Here is a 19,965-nt window from a genome sequence, read left to right on the forward strand (position 1 = left end):
GACAGGCATCATAATCCTCATTTGAGTGACTATTCAATAAACACTAAGACAGGGGCCAGATATCAGGGCTGAAGAAGAGAGTACTACCAGGTTCTCTGCCTGTGGGCTCACCTATAGGAGGAAAGGAAGGCAGAGAAGGAGATGATTATGACACAGCATGGTAAGTGCTGTCAAGGTGGTATGGATGAGATTCTTGGGGAATACAGCATGTAATCCATCTCCAGAGAGGACTGGACTATTGAGAGGAGAGATGCCTAAATGGAATCTTAAAGGAAAGTAGGACTTGGTGAGACAAAAGGCATACAGACTGAGAGAATAGGTTGTGCAATGACTTGGAAGTTTGATGAAGCCTGCAGAGATTGAGAAAATTGAAGTTCATTTGGTTTAGAGGCAGTAGAGCAGTTTGCTTGTTTAAGAAACAGCAAGAGGGGCGCCTGGGTGGCGCAGTCGGTTAAGCGTCCGACTTCAGCCAGGTCACGATCTCGCGGTCCGTGAGTTCGAGCCCCGCGTCAGGCTCTGGGCTGATGGCTCAGAGCCTGGAGCCTGTTTCCGATTCTGTGTCTCCCTCTCTCTCTGCCCCTCCCCCGTTCATGCTCTGTCTCTCTCTGTCCCAAAAATAAATAAACGTTGAAAAAAAAAATTAAAAAAAAAAAAAAAAGAAACAGCAAGAGATGAGCTGGAGAGGGGGGCAGAGGAAAGACTGAATGTCATTGTCCTCACAGGCATTTGGACTTTTAAGATGAAGGCATTAGAGAAACACTGAAGACTTTGAGGTGAGAAAGGAACAATATCAGATTTGTCTTTTAAAAGATCTTGAGGGCGGGGGAGGGGGGGTACCTGGGTGGCTCAGTCAGTTGAGCATTTGACTCCTGATCTTGGTTTGGGTCATAATCTCATGGTTTGTGAGATCAAGCCCCGGGTCAGATTCTGCTCTGACAGACTGGATCCTGCTTAGGATTCTCTCTCTTACTCTCTCTGTGCTTCCCTGCTTGTGCACACATTGTACTCTCTCTTTCTCTGAAAATGAATAAACTAAAAAAAAAAAAAAAAAGAGATTCTCTCTCTCTCTCTCTCCCCCTGCCCCTCTCCTCCACTTGCATTCTCTCTCTCTCAAATAAAAAATTAAAAAAAAAATCTGTGTGGAAGATGGACTACATGAGGGCAAAATAGAGATACTAATTGGCATCTATCTATTGTGAAAGCTTCACCTAAGCAGTGGTAGTAGGAATGGAGATTTTGGTTGGTAATCCTCAATATTCAGTGTTACTTTGGATCTGAAGGAAAGAGAAGAAGCTTGAATGACTCTCAGGCCTGTGGCTTAGGCACCTGGGTGAATGATAGTGCTGTTCACCAACCTGGGGAGGTTGTTGAATGATAGTGTTGTTCACCAACCTGGAGGAAGAGGGAGCAGGTTGGAGGGGCAGAGTTTCGACTGCTGTGCTTTGGGACAACCTAAATGAGATATCCAGGACACAGGGCTGGAGCTCACAAAGGTGCCATGTGAATTTGAGAGTCACCTGTGCATCAGTGACATCACCCAGGGAGAGTGGGCAGGGTGAGAAGAAAAGTGAGCAGAGATTGGCACCCTGGAAATACTGATGGGTCAGAGGGGCAGGTGCAGAAGAGAAGAACAAGAAGACAACTAAGATGGAAGACCAGTAAGGGGAGGAAGAGACCCAGAAGCCAGAAAAAGGATGCATTTAAAAAAGTGTTTCAAATTTGGGACAAGAATCAATTGACTTGAAGAGTAAGGGAGAGTCATTGGCTTTGATACTCGTCTTGGGAGGTTTGGTGTTAGCCTGAGATCCCATGTAGAGTTGGTAATGGCCCACAGCAGGCCTGGCTTTTACTGTGTGACATTGTTGGTTTTCAAGTAGAGTTTTTAAAAAGTCAAGAATATTAAATAAAGTTGCTTTTTGATGAAGCAGAGGGTAAAAGTAACATTCAAACTGCCTTGTATACGGAGTCCTATGGTAATAGTAATACTGTTACATATTCTTATTTCACAACAGACAACTCTCAGAAGTCAGGAAGCTGAAGTGTTAGAAAATTTCTGAAGGAAGGTTTTGTTGACTTAAACTGAGGTCTTCAAAAAAATTAGATCATCAGCATATACTTCTCCCTTAATTGTAATCAATTCTGATATTACCTTTATTAATATTTAGATATGCTGAAGCCAGATTGCCGATTCAAAGAGCAGAGCTCAAAGTCATCTGCCGCAGAGGAGTATCTGCTATGGGAGCTACTGCGGGATGTCTCTGCGGCTCGTCCCGCACAGAGCTCTGCAGCTCGCCGGCTAGAGCATCTTACCTCTAAGCTTCAGAAAATTGATGAACAACTGTTAGCAATAGAGAACATTGCTGAAAACATAGAACGGGATTGCCCCAGACAAAAAGTGCTAGATCGACATTGTGATAAGGTAGACTGTCTTTTATTTTAGCTATTTGTTTGTTACTGAGTTATTAGATTTTGGTGTGATGTAAGTTTGGACATTTGATTTTTCAAAATAATGGGAAATTAATTAATTAATTTATTTATTTTTTGAAATTAGGGTTTCTCAACCTCAGCATGACTGACATTTGGGCCAGATAACTCTTTGTTGTAGGAGGCCGTCCTGTGCATTGTAGGATGTTTAGTAGCATAATAATAATAACAATGTCTTCAGATGTTGCCAAATGTTCTTTGGGTGGCAAAATCACCCCCAGTTGAGAACCACTGCCTTAAACTTTTAAGAAGTGAACCAGTGCTTCCTACCATGAAAAGAAATAGTTGAATTAGAAAACAAAAATGTGGTTTTAAATGAACCCTGCCCTCAATTATCATTTTCTTCAGCAAGATTTTTTTTTTAACTTTACAAATATTGTTGTCTTTATATTTGGAATTCTCGGTTTCTTTTAAATGTTTTATACAATGGGAATAGTAGTCCTTAGATGGTTTCTGTATCTTTAAAAAATACTCATGAGAAAGAGATTATTTATGTGTATTATCATGGTAGTTAGACAAATAGAAAGGAAGTCTTAAACATGAATTATTTTGCACAAACTTTTTTTTTTAGGAAGTAAAATTCACATAAAATAAAGATTAAGGAACTAACAGTAAAAATATTTTGAGTGTGTAAAAGCCTTGTATTGAGAAATGCAAATTGGTCTGCAGGATAAGAATTCCATCACTGACTTACCTAACAAATATTCCAGGTTGCTAGCAGGTTGAGATTTTAAAAGATGTATTTATTAGGTTTATAGTATTTCTTTAATTCAAACATTTAATACATATTAAGATTAAACATATGTGAAATTACACTGAAAAAATATGAGGTAGGGCTACTCTTAACATTATTATGATGTTTATTTGGTTGTTTTCCTTTTTGTTTTTTTAACCCAGACTTAAATATATCACTTCAAAATGAGTGTTAAGTTTCAGAGTCATCTTTGGAACTCCTTATTTCAAGGAATCACTTTCAAAGTTGCTTTATGTCTTAGTATATTAAGCATATCTAAAGCCAAATATGTTACTTAGACTTGAATCTAGTCTTAATCCTGGCTTGCTCCAGAGTCCAAGAGTTTGTTCCTTCAGTAAACATTGAGCTTCTGCTATATGCTGGGCCATGTGCTAAGTTGTGGGAATGGAAAGATAAACAAGGCATACATAGTCACTACTCTCAAGCAGCTTAGAATCTAACAAAGGAAGACAGATGTATACTCCAGTATATGCATATGAACAGGGTGCAGCGAGAACAGTATGGGACACACGACCTGTTGTGACTAGAGAAGTGAGTGAGTGAAGGGGTGGCATCAGAGAAGGCTCTGTAGAGCTTACTCTTGAGCTGATAATGAATTGATATTCATCAGTGAGATAAGGAAAGGCTGATGGGACATTGTGAGGTAGAGGTTGATGGTACTGGGCTTTAAGACATCTGGCAGTAGAGGTAGGTAGGGGCAGCTAAGGCATGATGGAAAGTATTGTTTTCCATGTCAAGTGATTAGGGTTTTATCCCATAAATAGGCAGTAGGAAACCATTGAAGAATTTTAAGCAGTGAAATGATATGATCAGATACTCTGGCAGCAGTGTGGAGGGGAGATTGGAGAGGATAAGACTGAGAACAGGGAGATCAGTTGGGTCACAGTGGTTCTAAACTGACTCATTAGAGTCATCTTGGGGAACTTGTTAGAATTGCAAACTTATGGCCTCATACCCCTGAGATTCTGATTTTAAGTAATCCTAGGGTGGGACCCAGGAATTTGTGTTATTAGTAAGCTTCAAAAATGATTCTTATGTAGCTAGCTCTGTAATTTTTGTAGTTAGCTCTATACTGGGTTTACTGATTGATGCTTGAGATCCACTGAATACCAAGCCAAGAAGTAACAATAACCTGAACTTTAGCATTGAGGATGAAGGGAAGGATGTTGCAGGACTCAGAGGGTGATCGGTTGTGGGAAGGTGAAGAATAGAAAGATCACAATGGTGTCCAGATTTTGAGCCTGGAGTCATTTTCCAAACTAGGGAAGAAGTAGGATGTGTGTTTTGGGAGGAGGGAGGCACAGTGATTTCAGTCAGAAACATGTTAAATTTGAGGTGCTGTGAGATTAGTAGGCAGTTGGATATATGCTTCTGGAGCTTAGGAGCTAGATTTGGGTTGATGGTACAGATTTTAGAGTCCTTAGGAGGAAGTTCGAATCATAATAGGGCATTCACCCAGAGAGAGTACACTGAATGAGGAGTAAAAGAGGATAAAGGACAGAATTTTGTGGGTGCACAAACTTTTAAAGATGAAGATTCAACCACAAAGCTTGAGAAGGAGCATTCTGAGGTAGTAAGAGACTCAGGAGAAAGCAAGCCAAAGGAAGAGTTTCGAGAAGGAATTTCCACATATCTGGATCCATTACATAAAAGGACAGATGTGTAAGTCGTGATCTTTTTCAAAATATACATGGCAGGCCTACTGAATCTGGGGTGGTAGGTATGGACAGAGGAAGGGGCAGTGGCTTGGCAAGGGGAAGGGTGCAGATCACACACATGTATTTTGAAAAAGTTCCTAAAAATTCTGTAACCGCTCCCCTCTCAGCCCAAGCCTTTTTTAACATTGGAGGACAGGGATTGTGCCTTTTACTTAGCACATGACAGGCATTTGATGAATGTTTATTTAATGGCTATCTTTGCTCTCTCAGTTTTAGATTCTGACGGTAATAAAATCACATTTATATAATAAAGACTTATCACCAGAACAGTTAATAATAATTGTAGCACATGCTTGGGAGACAATTTCAAAGGAAGAGAGGTTGCTCAAACTCCAAAAGTATTTAGTCTGCTAAGGTGACTACTTTGAAGGAACTAGCACTAATTTAAATGAAACGTTGGGCATATTGTTTTAAAATATTCTCATCCTGTTGTAATGTACACATAAATACAGAGGTTTTGACTTGTGTATTTTAATTAATAGAACAGACTGTAAGCCTGGAAGAGGCAGAGGGATACTTTTGCACAAGTGCTGACTAGGGGCTTTGAAGACCTAGGTTGAGATCCATATTCTGCCACTAAGAAAGTCACTCAATTTCTTTGGGCCCTCTTCTCTCATCTGTAAAATGAAGGTTTTGTCTAAGTGGTAATTAACATTCCTCCCCAGTCTAAAATTATGTGATGCTGTTTTCCTTAGGAAGGGTTAAATCATTTAGACTACAAATAGATAAAAATTTCCTTCTCTTTATGTGTCCCACCATTTAGCTCTTACTGGATGTAATCCCATTTCTTTCACTTGTTCCCTTAATATTTAAAATGTACATAAAATTATTTAACAATGTGAAATTATCAAACTAAAATTTTCAAGTTATTTTTTTGTATGTGTTTTTCTACAGGGTGCATCCTTAGACCATATTGAATTGTCCTCTGGTCTTGAATCTGAAAAAACATCTGCTTCAAAAGCCACTGGTATTTCGGAAGGTTTGTGTGTGTGGTGGGGGGAGGGGGGGCCTGACCTTGCTCTGAAAGGGGAAGCATTGCCCTTGGGAGTGCCAGAATTGGGGACAGTTTTCATTTGTAAGCTGAAGCCATCAGTCCCCTAATTGTTAGATTAGGTATTTTTGTGATCATGTGATTGGCTCCCACCCATGCCATTTTTTCCTGAGAAGCCAGTGCTGTAAACTCCTAGAGTGGGGTAGCACCAGCCACACACTCGCTGAGGTTGTGCACAGCTTTGTGCTGTGGTTGCTCTTTGTCCCTGGTCATCTGCAGAACTGGAATTTGAGGTTCTGATTAAATGGCCAGGCAGTGGTGAGATGGTATGTTTTTGCATTTCTCATTGAAATAATGAAACGAGGGTACTTAAAAACTTTTCTACTATATCTATAGTTGTTATCCTTACACTGTCTTTCATTCAGTCTTGTCAGCAATATAATGCGTTTTTTAAAAACAGGCTTTGGTTTGTTGATTCTGTTTAATTTTTTTTAATGTTTATTTTTGAGAGAGAGAGAGTGCAAGTGGGGGAAGGGCAGAGAGAGGGGGACAGAGAATCCCAAGGAGGCTCTGTGCTGACAGCAGAGAAGCCCAATGCGGGGCTCAAACTCATGAACTGTGAGAGTATGACCTGAGCTGAAACCAAGAGTTGAATGCTTAACTGACCGAGCCACCCAGGCGCTCCTAATTTTCTTTTTCATAAATTTCTATTCTTAGCTTTATGATTTCTTCTGTTTTTGAGGGCTTAACCTGTTGACTTTTTCCTAACTTCATTCTTTACCTTTTTCTAATGTGTGCATTTGAAGCTGAACGTGTTCTTGTAAGGACCCAGACAGGAGTGTTGATATGAACCACGTTTTGGTGTTGTTCAGATCTAAGTAGTTTGTAATTTGTATTAATATGTCTTCTTTAGGGACATCTGGGTGGCTTACTCTGTTAAGTGTTCAACTCTTGGTTTTGGCTGAGGTAATGATCTCACAGTTCGCTTGGGTCTCCATGCTGACAGCACAGAGCCTTCTTGGTATCTCTCTCTCCCTCTCTCTTTCCTCCTCTCTCTCCCTCTCTCTGCTTCTCCCCCACTTCTGCTCACTCACTCTCTCAAAATAAATAAATAAGCTTAGAAAAAAAAATCTTCTTTAGTTTGTAAAAGGGATTTTTAGATTCTCAATAGGGGAGCAGAGAGAGAGGATCTTGAGCAGGCTCCATGCCCAGTTTGTGATCTCTCACAAACTGTGAGATCATGACCTGAGCTGAAAAATAAAGAGTAAGATGCTTACCCAACTGAGCTACCCAGGTGCCCCTGGAATTTTCTGTTTATTTTTGGCTTATTTTATATTTTTGATACAAGTGTGTCTCAGTGTATACATTTTAAAAATTTATTCTATATGAGAGAGGAATGATTCTTTAAGTTGCAGGTTTAATGTTGGTTATTTTTTATCCATTTCCTTTTGGAGTATTGCTTCCTCCCCATTCTTTCTGTTCTGTTTTCTAAAACACCAGCTATTTGGACCTTCTTGCTTTATTCTGTCTCTTAACTATTAATTGCCATCTTTTTATCTCTCAGTGATATATTCAGGGTGATGTCATCCAATCTGTCTTTTAGTTTACTAATTTTCTCTTCCGTGTCTTCTTTGCTGTAGGATTTAATTTTTTTTTTTACTGCATTCTTAATGTCTACAGGTTCTGTTTATTTCTTTTTCAAATCCATCTGTTTGCTGGATGTACTATCCTGTTCTTTTATTATGGTTTCTATGCCCTTTTATCTATTTAATGATTTTAGTAATATTTTATGCCCTTTCATACTGTTTTACTTCATGTGTGCATATTCTCAGTAGTCAAATCTGCATACTGCTCTCTTTCATGGTTGTTTCTTTGTGCGATTTGTAATTAAAAAAAATTTTTTTTAACGTTTTTATTTTTGGGGTAGAGAGAGATAGAGAGCAAGCAGGGGAGGGGCAGACACAGAATCTGAAATAAGCTCCAGACTCTGAGTTGTCAGCACAGCGCCTGGCGTGGGGCTCAAACCCACAAACCATGAGATCATGACCTGAACCAAAGTTGGACGCTTAAATGACTGAGCCACCCAGGCACCCCTGTAATTTTTTTTTTTTTTTATCATGAACTTATCTTTAGGAGAGTTCTGCTGGGTTGTATACACTTGTCTTTGAAGTGGTTTTGTATTTGCTTCTTGCTATCTGCTGAAGTAGAAAGAGTTTGGGGAACAAGTTTTCCTATACATTTCTGGGCTTGGAGTTGCTTTACTACATAGATGGTATAAATTCAGATCCCATACCTGCTTGTGGCAAGACAGAGGTTTTGATTTCTCAGAGTTGACTTATTTTTCTCCCATCTACCATTCAGGAAGATAGAAGACTTCTTTGCTGCTTCTCCATGGTTTTTCTTATCCTCATTTTATGGACAGACCTATCCTTCAGTGCTCTAGGCCATGTGAAGGTAGCTCAGTTCTCCCCACAGCTGATGGCAGAAACCACATCTCCTGTTTTTCTCTATGGACTATCCCAGCATCCTTCTCCATATATTGCCCAGCTTTGATTCCTTTTTCTTTTCTGGCACTGGGGGATTTCTTTATTTACAGGGCTTGTTTGCATATTAATCTATTTATTTTATTTTTTAATTCCTTTTAAGTAGGCTCCATGCCCAATGTGGGAGTTGAACTCACAACCGCATGACCTTGAGATGAGGAGTCACATGCTCTACTGACTAAGCCAGCCAGTGTCCCTAATTTTTTTTTTTTTTTAATTTAGCATTTCTTCTGTGTTTTTATAACAGGGTATGAACCTGTCCACTTCAGCTCATTCTGCCATGTTTTCTGAAACTGATAATAAACTTAACAGTTTTGGGGTGCCTGGGTGGCTTAATTGGTTAAGTGTCCAGTTCTTGATTTCAGTGCAGGCCATGATCTCATGGTTCGTGAGTTCAAGTCCTGCATCAGGCTCTGCTCTGACGACACAGAGCCTGCTTGGGATTCTCTCTCACACTCTCTCTCTGCCCATTCCCTGCTCACATTCTCTCTCTCTCCTTTCTCTCTTTTGCTCTCTCTCAAAATAAATAAACTTTAAAAAAATAATAAACTTAATTTTTTTAAAAAAATAATAAGCATATTTTTTTTTTACTATGAGAGAGGTTAAGTTTTAAATATATTCAATTATATCATTATATAGTGGAAAGTTATCAAAATAATACGTTGTAAACTTCTGATATATCTGTTGCCATGTAAAAGGGTTAACTAAGTGTTGTATCTTTTTTCCCTGTGCTTTCTTTCTTCTACTCTTTTCCTTTGGATTAGCACATTTCCTGACTCATAGGAATGAGGAGGATCAAAGTGACAAAGAGGAGATTTCAGAAGCTGAATTTTCAGTAACAGAAACTCATTCTAGTCAGAAAACCTGTGTATTTCCTTCTGTTGATTCAGCGGTCAGCCTTTTCAGTGGCCAGAGTACAACTTCTCCTGGTATTGTTCTTCCCTTTTTTTGTTTACACTCTTATCTTCCAATACACTATTGCTGAAGAGTGTTTACTGGGAACACAGTTGTGAAGGATTTGTGAAGCCATTTTGCAATATTTATAAATTTCGGGGCAAGGGAAGTTACAATTTGTACCATTTATTGAAGAACTGTATTGTCATCTTCATTAGATATTGCAAGGATATATCTCTAATAAGATATAATGTGTGATTAGATATCTCCAAGTTATTTTAATTAAATGTTAAGTGTATAGCAACTGGAATTACTGTACTATCTGATTTTTACAAAAATTGAGAAATTCAAACTCTGCCAACATTGAGAACCTTGAGTTTTAATTATGAAAACAAAACAACAGCTGTAGTGTATTGAGCCTCTGCTGGGTCCCCGATATTGCTGTGTTACATGCATTGACCCTGGTGTAAGCCTAACCTGTGAGGTAGATGCCATTATTGTCCCCATTTTATAGTGGAGGATATTGAGACTTAGAAAAGTTTAGTGCTATTTTTCTGTTTCATTTGGAGCTGGCAGTTAAAATGCTATTGTTTAGTCCTAACAAATACATTTTGTCATATGAATAATAGGTTATACTAAATATAACACTTGGGCTACTGATAGTGGCTTTGAAATATATATTTTTTAGCCCTTAGCTATTGATGGTCAAAAATGATGAATTTACTGAGGGTTTATAGTATATTTTATTATCATTTTTAAAGTTAATATAAGCAGTAAAAATGCTATTTAAAAAAACTGTTGTGTAAGGTTTATTTATTTATTTTGAGAGAGAGAGTTGGGGAAGGACACAGAGAGAGTGAGACCGAGAATCCCAAGCAGGCTCCATGCTGTCAGCACAGAGCCTGGCATGGGGCTTGAACCCATGAGCCATGAGATCATGACCTGAGCCGAAATCAAGAATCAAAAGCTCAATCAGCTGAGCCACCCAGGCTCCCCAAAGATGGTATTTTTAAATGACATTGCTGTTATTTAAATAAAACTATTAAGAATCTGGCTTTAAGTCCTGTAATTTTTTTCTCTAAGTTCTTTGTAGATTCCATTTGTGTTTTAGTCATCACAGGGAGACAATCATTTCTGCTTCACCAGGTTGTTGTGAAGATTGACTATTGTATATAAAGCACCGAGCTGCGAACCTGATTCCTCTAGGGTCTCCGTCATCGGCAGCTTTTCTCTCCCCACTTACAGGGGAGAGTTGACAAATGACGTTAAGGAGGTTGCAGAGAGTTCTGACTGTATGTGAGAAGCATAAACTCCATTTTATCCCAGGGAATCACTGGAGAATTCTGAGCAGAAAAGTATAATGAGGGGGTTTTGAGAAAGACTAGAATGGAGGCAGAGATCCTTTGGTGAGCTGTTAAATTCATCTGGCCTGTGAAACAGTGAGAACCTGGGCAGTGTGTGAGAAAGCGAGAGACATTCTGAATAGGCAACTGCTGTCACTAAGTGGATAAAAGAGGAGAAGGAGAAAATGAATGGCTACTTTGTGTTGTTAGACTATAGGAATGAGGATATCCTAGCTCTGATGTCAAATTCGAGAGCACCTGTAGACCAAATGTAATAGTTGAAGGTGATGCTGGGGTATATAAATGGCCATATTTAGGATCCAGTTTTTTATAGGAAGTGGAACTTGATGAGAGGTTTAAGCCTGAAAAACAGATGTAAGAGCCTTTTATATAATTATATAGTTAAGAATTAGTGCATCTGTTATCACCAAGCAATATAGAAAAAGGGAAAATGCCAAAGAGCAACCTGTGAAATGTCCCCCTGTAGAGAGTAAGGGGAGCCTCCCAGTGAGGGACATGGACAAGTAGACTCTGGTGAGCGATTTTCAAGAAGTAGTAAGTGGCTAACAGTTTCACAAGAATCCATAAAGTCAAGAATAAAGATTGAATTTGTTAAGGACATTGGGTACTTGCAATATAAATATGAAGAGTAGAAGAAAGCTGGCTGGGGATAGAGATAGGCTCAAGAAGCTGTAAGTATAGACTACTTAAGAATTCTGATATTAAAAGGAAGTAGAAAAATAAGATAAGAGAAATGAAGTCAAAGATCATTTCAAGATGGGGATAAAGACAAAATCTTTAATGTTTAAAGGAAGAAGAAAAGAAAGTAGGAAAAGTGAGATGGAAAGTGATTGGGGAGGTGATTCATTCAGGATTGTAATAGCTTCTTAAGTTAGGAAGTGAGAGAAGAAAGGAGAAATGTCAGTAAATGGCATAATACATATAAAGATGGATAATTAAAATGTTTTTCTCTAGTATTCAATATCTAATGTAAATTAAAAAGGAAACCAAATTATTTTTTAGAGTACAGAATTTAGATGCCCTAATGGGTGTTTTCTCTTCCAAAGTTGGCATCTTAGAAGGATGGATAGTCACTCTCTTACTTCTAATGCTCAAAACCAGCTTAGATTTTCTCCTTTGAAATTGACTTCTGTTTCTTAGCACATTCTTGTGGGTTTTTAAAAAAAATTTGCGAGAGAGAGAGCACAAGTGGGGAATGGGGCGGGGTGGGTGGGGGGAGAACAGAGGATCCAAAATGGGCTCCGTGCTTATAGCAGAGAGCCCGATGCAGGACTCAAACTCTACAAACTGCAAGATCATGACCTAAGCTGAAATCAAGAGTTGGATGCTTAACGACTGAGCCATCCAGGTGCCCTTCTTGTGATTGATCTTAACGGTGGCAAATAATTTACTCACTGAAAACAGATTTAAGTTTTGGAAATAGCTACAAGATTTCCAGAGGCATTTCTGAGAAATGAGATAGATAATCAGGCTGAGAGTAACTGTTTGGAATTAAAAAAAAAAAAAAAGGAGGGGCGCCTGGGTGGCGCAGTCGGTTAAGCGTCCGACTTCAGCCAGGTCATGATCTCCGCGGTCCGTGAGTTTGAGCCCCGCGTCAGGCTCTGGGCTGATGGCTCAGAGCCTGGAGCCTGTTTCCGATTCTGTGTCTCCCTCTCTCTCTGCCCCTCCCCCGTTCATGCTCTGTCTCTCTCTGTCCCAAAAATAAATAAACGTTGAAAAAAAAATAAATAAATGAAAAGGAACTGTGATTTTCAAGGAATAAAGCTGATCTGTGTGTTCAGTAAATTATGAAGGCGGTCTCATAGAAGAGTTCCAAAACTGGTTTGAAAATGAACTAAGGATCAAATCATCCTGTGTAATTACTATGAAAAGGTATTTATTTGGATATAACACTTTTCTGCCCTTTGATAAAAGGAATCAGAAAAGAAATTTATAGTTATGATCTCATGGTTCAGGAGTTTGAGCCCTGCATTGGGATCCTCTGGTCCCCCCGCCGCCGCCCCTCCTCACTTGCACTCTCTCTCTCTCTCAAAAATAAAACATCTTAAAAAATTATTCTCCCAAATGTATTACTTTTAGATCACCAGAGCTTTTTTGTTTTTTGTTTTAGTAAATTGCACTTCAGTATTTTAAACTGTGTAGTAAGCAAAGGACTGTACTTCCTAAAGTATATTATTCCGAGTACTCTGGATAGAAAAGCAATAATCTGAAAATGCAGAGAGTATTCACTACCAAATAGCTTATTCAAGAGGAGGATAAGAATACTACACATACGTATCTTTAAACCTATTTGGAGGTTTAAATATATTTCAATTTCTGGTTATATAATTTCTAAATCAGATTAATAGATGAAAGTAAAAAGATAACTGACATAAAATTTTTATTAATAATGTTTCTTTTTTTAGGTGTGAATAACAGTGATGAGTTATTCGAGAGGTAAATATCTTAAGAATTAATTCACAATTTTACTTGAAGTTGGGCATAAACTGAGTGGAAAACTTTGTTGTTCATGTGTATGTGAGCTGCTACACTACATATTTTTTCATGGACTCTAGAAATATAATTAATTTTCACTGAGAATGGAATGTTTTAAGAAGCTGAGGTTTACTATATTACATCCTTTACTGTTTTAGCATAAGGAATTAGAATATAATAGACTGCATTTGCTACATTTCTTTAACTGCCTATATATTCAGCAGGCAGGACGGGTAGAACTGATCTCCTGAGCCTTATGTTCACTTTTTTAAGAGCCCCTAAGAAGTCACCAATTATTAATGATTAGACTTTTGCACTGAGGATTACTGGCAAGTAGAAGGAACATTAGTTCTAGGTTTATGATTTTGGTGTTTGTTCATGCTCTTGGCAGGCATAGTTTTACATGTTCATTTTTTAAACTTTACATGTTCATTTTTGATTAATGTAATTAAGTTATAGATACTGACTTATATTTCTCAAATTGCATTTGAAAATGAAGTATTTCAGTAGACCCACTCCAGATGACTGGATTGACTGATATTGCCGACATTATTGAGGACCTTATAACAAAAGATGGAGTTTCCAGTGAAGAGCTCGGTTTAACAGAACAACAAGCTAAGACTATCTCCAGGTAATAATTGAATAATTCATTTTTAACCCATTTAAAATGTTTATGGTTCAAGAATATGGTTCAAAATTAGTCATATTTTATTTTATTTTTAATTTTTTTAATGTTTATTTTTGAGAGAGAGAGAGCAAGCAAGCACGAGTGGGGGAGGGTCAGAGGGAGAGGACGAGAGAGAATCTGAAGCAGGCTCCACGCTGCCAGTGCAGAGCCCCATGTGGGGCTCAAACCCACAGACCATGATATCATGACCTGAGCTGAAATCAGGAGTTGGTGGCTCAGCTGACTGAGCCACACACGTATCCGCAAAATTTGCCATATTTTAATGTGATGTTTGTGTGTCACTCCTTCCCTTTCCCAACAGTAGACAGACTTGTGTATTTAATACAGCAGCATATCTGTATCCTCTGAGTTTTCCCAAGGTCTCATCACTTTATTTTTGTTGTCATTATTATATTTTAATTTATTTATTTTGATGTTTTTAAAAATTTCATTATAGTAACATAGAGTGTTAGTTTTGGACATACAATACGGTGATCCAGCAATTCTATACATTACTCAGTGCTCATCGAGACAAATGTACTCTTAATCCCCATCACTTCTTTTCACCCATCCCCCACCCACCTCCCCTCCGGTAACCATCAGTTTGTTTTATAGTTGAGAGTCTGTTTTTTGGCTTGTCTCTTTTTTTTTTTCTTTGTTCATTTGTTTTTCTGAAATTCCACATATGAGTGAAAACATAGGGTATTTGTCTTTCTCTGACTTACTTCACTTAGCATTATACTCTCTAGCTCCATCCATATTGTTGTAAATAGCAAGATTTTCTTCTTTTTTTATGGCTGAGTAATATTCTATTCTATGTATGTGTGTGTATGTATGTGTGTATATATACACACAGCCATTCATCTGTTGGTGGATACTTCTTTATACATTCATCTATTGATGGACACTTGGGCTGCTTCCTTAATTTGGCTATTGTAAATAATGCTGCAGTAAACATAGGGGTGCATATATCCCTTTGAATTTTTGTATTCTTTGGGTAAATACCTAGTAGTAGAATTATTGGAGCATAGGATAGTTCTATTTTTAATTTTTTGAAGAACTTCCATACTGTTTTCCACAGTGGCTGCACCAGTTTGCATTCCTACCAGCAGTGTATGAAGGTTCCTTTTTCTCCACATCCTTGTCAACACTTGTTATTTTCTGTGTTTTTTTATTTTAGCCACTCTGACAGGGGTAAGGTGATATCATAATGTGGTTTTGATTTGTACTTGCCTGATGATGAGTGATGTTGAGCATCTTTTCGTGTGTCTGCTTGCCATCTGTTTCTTTGGAGAAATGTCTGTTCATGTCTTCTGCCCATTTTTTAATTGGATATTTGGTTTATTTGGTGTTGAGTTGTGTAAGTTCTTTACATACTTTGGATACTAACCCTTTATCAGATATGTCATTTGCAAATATCTTCTCCCATTCAGTATGTTATCTTTTAGTTTTGTTGATTGTTTCCTTTGTTGTGCAGAAGCTTTGTATTTCAATGTAGTCCTAATAGTTTGTTTTTCTTTTTGTTTTCCTTGCCTCAGGAAACATATCTAGAAAAATGTTGCTATGGCTGATGTCAGAGAAATTATGGCCTGTGCTCTCCTCTAGGATTTTTGTAGTTTCAGGTCTCACATTTGGGTCCTTAATCCATTTTGAGTTTAATTTTTTTGTATGGTGTAAGAAAGTGGTTCAGTTTCATTCTTTTGCATGTTGCTGTCCAGTTTTCCCAACACAATTTGTTGAAGAGACTGTCTTTTCCATTGCATATTCTTTCCTTCTGTGTTGCAGACTAATTGACTATATAATAGTGTGTTTATTTCCAGGCTCCCTATTCTGTTCCCGTGTGCTTTGTGTCTGTTTTTGTACTTGTGCAAAACAAGTTTAGTGCAGGTTGGTAGTATATCTTGAAATCTGGGATTGTGATACCTCCACTTTTGTTCTCCATACACATTGTGGGGTTATTTGTTCTAGTTCTGTCTGTGAAAAATGCTGTTGGTATTTTGATAGGGATCGCATTAAATCTATAGATTGCTTTGGGTAATAGGGACATTTTAATGGTATTTGCTCTCCCAATCCATGAGCATGCAATATCTTTTCATTTGTTTTTGTCATCTTTAATTTCTTTCATCAGTGTTTTATGGCTTTCAGAGTACATATCTTTCACCTCCTCAGTTAGGTTTATTCTCAGTTATTTTATTATTTTTGGTGCAATTGTAAATGGGATTATTTTCTTAATTTTTCTTTCTGCTGCTTCATTATTAGTGTATACAAATGCAGTGAATTTCTTTATATTGATTTTGTGTCCTGCAACCTTAGTGAATTCAATGATCAGTTTTAGTAGTTTTTGTTGGAGTCTTTAGGGTTTTCTATGTATAGGATCAGGTCATCTGCAAATAGTGAAAGTTTTATTTCTTCCTTACCAATCTGGATGCCTTTTATTCCTTTTTCTTGTATGGTTGTGTGGCTAGGACTTCCAGTACTGTGAAGTGAATTACAGTGGTGAGAGTGGACATCTTGTCTTGTTCTTGATATTAGGTGAAAAGCTCTCAAGTTTTTTACCATTCAGTATGATTTAGCTGTGTGTTTTTCATATATGACCTTTATTATGTTGAGGTATGCTCCCTCTAAATTACCTGCTTTGTTGAAGGTATATATCATGAATAGATGTACTTTGTCAAATGTTTTTTTCTGCATCTGTTGAAATGATCATATGGTTTTTATCCTTTCTTGTGTTGATGTGATGTATCATGTTGATTGATTTGCAAATATTGAACCACACTTGCATACTGCATACTGGAAATAAGTCCCACTTAATCATGGTGAATGATATTTTTTTTAAAATTTTTTTTAATGTTTGTTTATTTTTGAGACAGAGACAGAGCATGAATGGGGGAGGGGCAGAGAGAGAGGGAGACACAGAATCGGAAGCAGGCTCCAGGCTCTGAGCCATCAGCCCAGAGCCCAACGTGGGGCTCGAACTCACGAACTGTGAGATCATGACCTGAGCTAAAGTCGGACGCTCAACCGACTGAGCCACCCAGGCGCCCCTGGTGAATGATATTTTTAACGTATTGTTGGATTTGGTTTGCTAATATTTTGTTTAGGATTTTTTCATTTGTGTTCATCAGAGATAATTGGCCTATAGTTCGCTTTTTTTGTAGTGTCTTTGTCTGGTTTTGGTATCAAGGTAATGCTGGCCTCATAGAATTAATTTGGAAGCTTTCCTTCCTCTTCTATTTTTTGGAATAGTTTGAGAAGCATAGATGTTAACTCTTCTCTACATGTTTGGTTGAATTCAGCTGTGAAGCCGTCTGGTCCTGGACATTTTTTGGGAGGTTTTTTGATTATTGATTCAATTTAATTGCTGGTAATTAATCTGTTCAAATTTTCTGGTGGTTCCTGCCTCAGTTTTGGGAGGTTGTTTCTCAGAATTTTTCCATTTCTTCTAGATTGTCCAATTTGTTGGCATATAATTTTCTATTATATTCTCTTACAATCCTTTCTATTTCTATGGTGTTGGTTGTTATTTGTTATTTCTCCTCTTTCATTTCTGATTTTGTTTGAGTCTTCTGTTTTTTCTTTTCTTTTCTTTTTCTTTCTTTCTTTCTTTTTTTTTTTTTTTTGGTTGGGTCTGGCTAAAGGCTTATCTATTTTGTTGATATTTTCAAAGAACCAGCTTCTGGTTTCATTGATCTGTTCTGTTGGTTTTTTAGTTCCTATTTCATTTATCCCTACTCCAATCTTTATTATTTCTTTTCTTCTACTAGGTTTGGGTTTTGTTTGTTCTCCTTTTTCTAGCTCCTAAGGTTAATTGTTTATTTGAGATTTTTCTTGCTTTTTGAGATAGGCTTGTATTGCTGTAAACTTTCATCTCGGAATAACTTTTGCTGTATCCCAAAGATTTTTCACCATCGTGTTTTCATTTTCATATATCTCTATGTATTTTTTAATTTCCTCTTTGATTTCTTGGTTGACTCATTTGTTGTTTGAAAGCATATTATTTAACTTCTATGTATTTATGCTCTTTCCAGATTTTTTCTTGTAGTTTATTTCTAGTTTCATAACACTGTGGTCAGAAAAGATGCATGGTATAACTTTGATCTTTTTGAATTTAAGACTTCTTTTGTGGCCTAATATGTGATATATCCTGTAGAATGTTCCATGTGTACTTGAAAAGAATGTGTATTCTGTTTTAGGATGGGATGTTTTGAATATATCTGTTAGATCCATCTGGGTCCAATGTGTCTTTCAGAGTCACTGTTTCTTTGCTGATTTTCTGGTTGGATGATCTATCCACTAAAGTCCCCTACTATTATTGTATTAGTATCAATTACTTTCTTTATGTTTGTTATCAGATGCTTTATGTATTTGGGTGCTTTCGTGTTGGATGCATAAATATTTACAATTGTTATATCTCCTTCCCTTCCCTTCTTCCTATAAAAGGATTCTTCCCTTTATGATTATGTAGTGACCTTCTCTGTCTCTTGTTACAGTACTTTTTTTTTTTAACATTTATTCATTTTTGAGACACAGAGACAGAGTGCTAGTTGGGGAGGGGCAGAGCGAGGTGAGACACAGAATCTGAAGCAGGCTCCAGGCTCTGAGCTGTCATCACAGAGCCTGACGCTGGGCTCAAACCCACAAACCACGAGATCATGACCTGAGCCAAAGTCAGATGCTTAACTGACTGAGCCACCCAGATGCCCCTACAGTCTTTTTTAAAAATGTTTATTTATTTATTTTAAGAGAGACAGCACGTGAGAAGGAGAGGAGCAGAGAGAAAGAGAGAGACAGAATTCCAAGCAGGCTCCATGTTGTCAGTACAGAGCCAAACCGGGGCTAACCATGAGATCATGACCTGAGCCGAAGTCAGGAGTCAGATGCTTAACTGATTGAGTCACTCAGGTGCTACTATAATCTTTGTTTTAAAGTCTATTTTGTCCAATATAAGTATTGCTACCCCAGCTTTTTTCTTACTTCCATTTGCATGGTAAATGTTTCTCCATCCCTTCATTTTCAATCTGCTTAGGCCTGAAATGAGTCTCTTATAGTCTCATATAGATGGGTCTTGCTTTTTATCCATTCTATCACCCTATGTTTTTTGATTGGAGCATTTAGTCCATTTACATACCAAGTAGTTATTGATAGGTATGTACTTATTGCCATTTTGTTAATTGCTTTATGGTTGTGTTTGTACTTTTCTGTTCCTTTCTTCTCTTGCTCTCTTTTCTCATGGTGTGCTAGCTTTCTTTAGTGATATACTTGGATTCCTTTCTCCTTCTTTTTTACAAAAGTATTACTGGTTTTTGATTTGTGCTTATCACTTAGTCTGTATATAACATCTTATTCATATAGCAGTCTCTATGAAGTTGATGGTTGCTTAAGTTTGAACCCATTCTTTACTCTTCTCCCCACCCCCAATATTTTAGGTACATTGTGTCATACTTTACATCCTTCTTTTTGTGAGTTCCTTGACTAATTTTTATACATATATGTATTTTTATTACTTTTGTGTTGCCTGCTTTTCTTACTTGTACTTAACGATTTTTTTTGTTTGTTTCCACTCAAAGAGTCTCGTTTGACATTTCTTATGGGGAGTTTTAGTGGTCATGAATTCTTTTAGCTTTTGCCTAGGAAGCTCTTTATCTCTCCTTCTATTGCTAATGATAGCCTTGCTGGATAAAGTATTCTTGGCTGCAGATTTTTTCTACTTTGAATAGATCATGACACTCCTTTTCTGACCCGAAAATTTTCTGCTGAAAAATCAGCTGATTGCCTTATGAGGTTTCCCTTGTATGTAACTGTTTTCTTATCTCTTGCTGCTTTTAAAATTCTCTGTCATTTTTTGCCATTTTAATTATTATGTGTCTTGGTGTGGACCTCCTTGGGTTGATTTTGTTGGGTTATCTCTGTGCCTACTGGATCTGTATTTGTTTCCCTCCCCAGATTCAGGAAGTTTTCAGGTATTATTTTCTTGAAATAAAATTTTGGTCCCCTTTTCTCTGTCTTCTCCTTCTGGGATCCCTATAATGAAAATGCTATTATACTTGATGGTGTTGCTGAGACCCTGACACTGGT

The 19,965-nt window shown here is 37.6% G+C and overlaps 1 protein-coding gene across 2 annotated transcripts in view; it reads left to right on the top strand.

The window, feature by feature from the left end:
* The window catches only part of CPLANE1 (ciliogenesis and planar polarity effector complex subunit 1), a 126,187-nt gene that overhangs the window by 89,465 nt on the left and 16,757 nt on the right, over positions 1 to 19,965 (top strand). For both annotated transcript variants that reach the window (XM_047093370.1, XM_047093378.1), the window contains 6 exons: positions 2,166 to 2,419; positions 5,851 to 5,935; positions 6,463 to 6,465; positions 9,255 to 9,419; positions 13,154 to 13,184; positions 13,723 to 13,854. In XM_047093370.1, coding sequence (XP_046949326.1) covers positions 2,166 to 2,419; positions 5,851 to 5,935; positions 6,463 to 6,465; positions 9,255 to 9,419; positions 13,154 to 13,184; positions 13,723 to 13,854 — 670 coding nt within the window. The remainder of the gene's footprint in view (positions 1 to 2,165; positions 2,420 to 5,850; positions 5,936 to 6,462; positions 6,466 to 9,254; positions 9,420 to 13,153; positions 13,185 to 13,722; positions 13,855 to 19,965) is intronic.

This window comes from Lynx rufus, unplaced genomic scaffold (assembly GCF_022079265.1).
Source record: "Lynx rufus isolate CCGP_SWC_20201006 ecotype Redwood Valley unplaced genomic scaffold, mLynRuf1.p SCAF_1, whole genome shotgun sequence".
Lineage (NCBI taxonomy): Eukaryota > Metazoa > Chordata > Mammalia > Carnivora > Felidae > Lynx > Lynx rufus.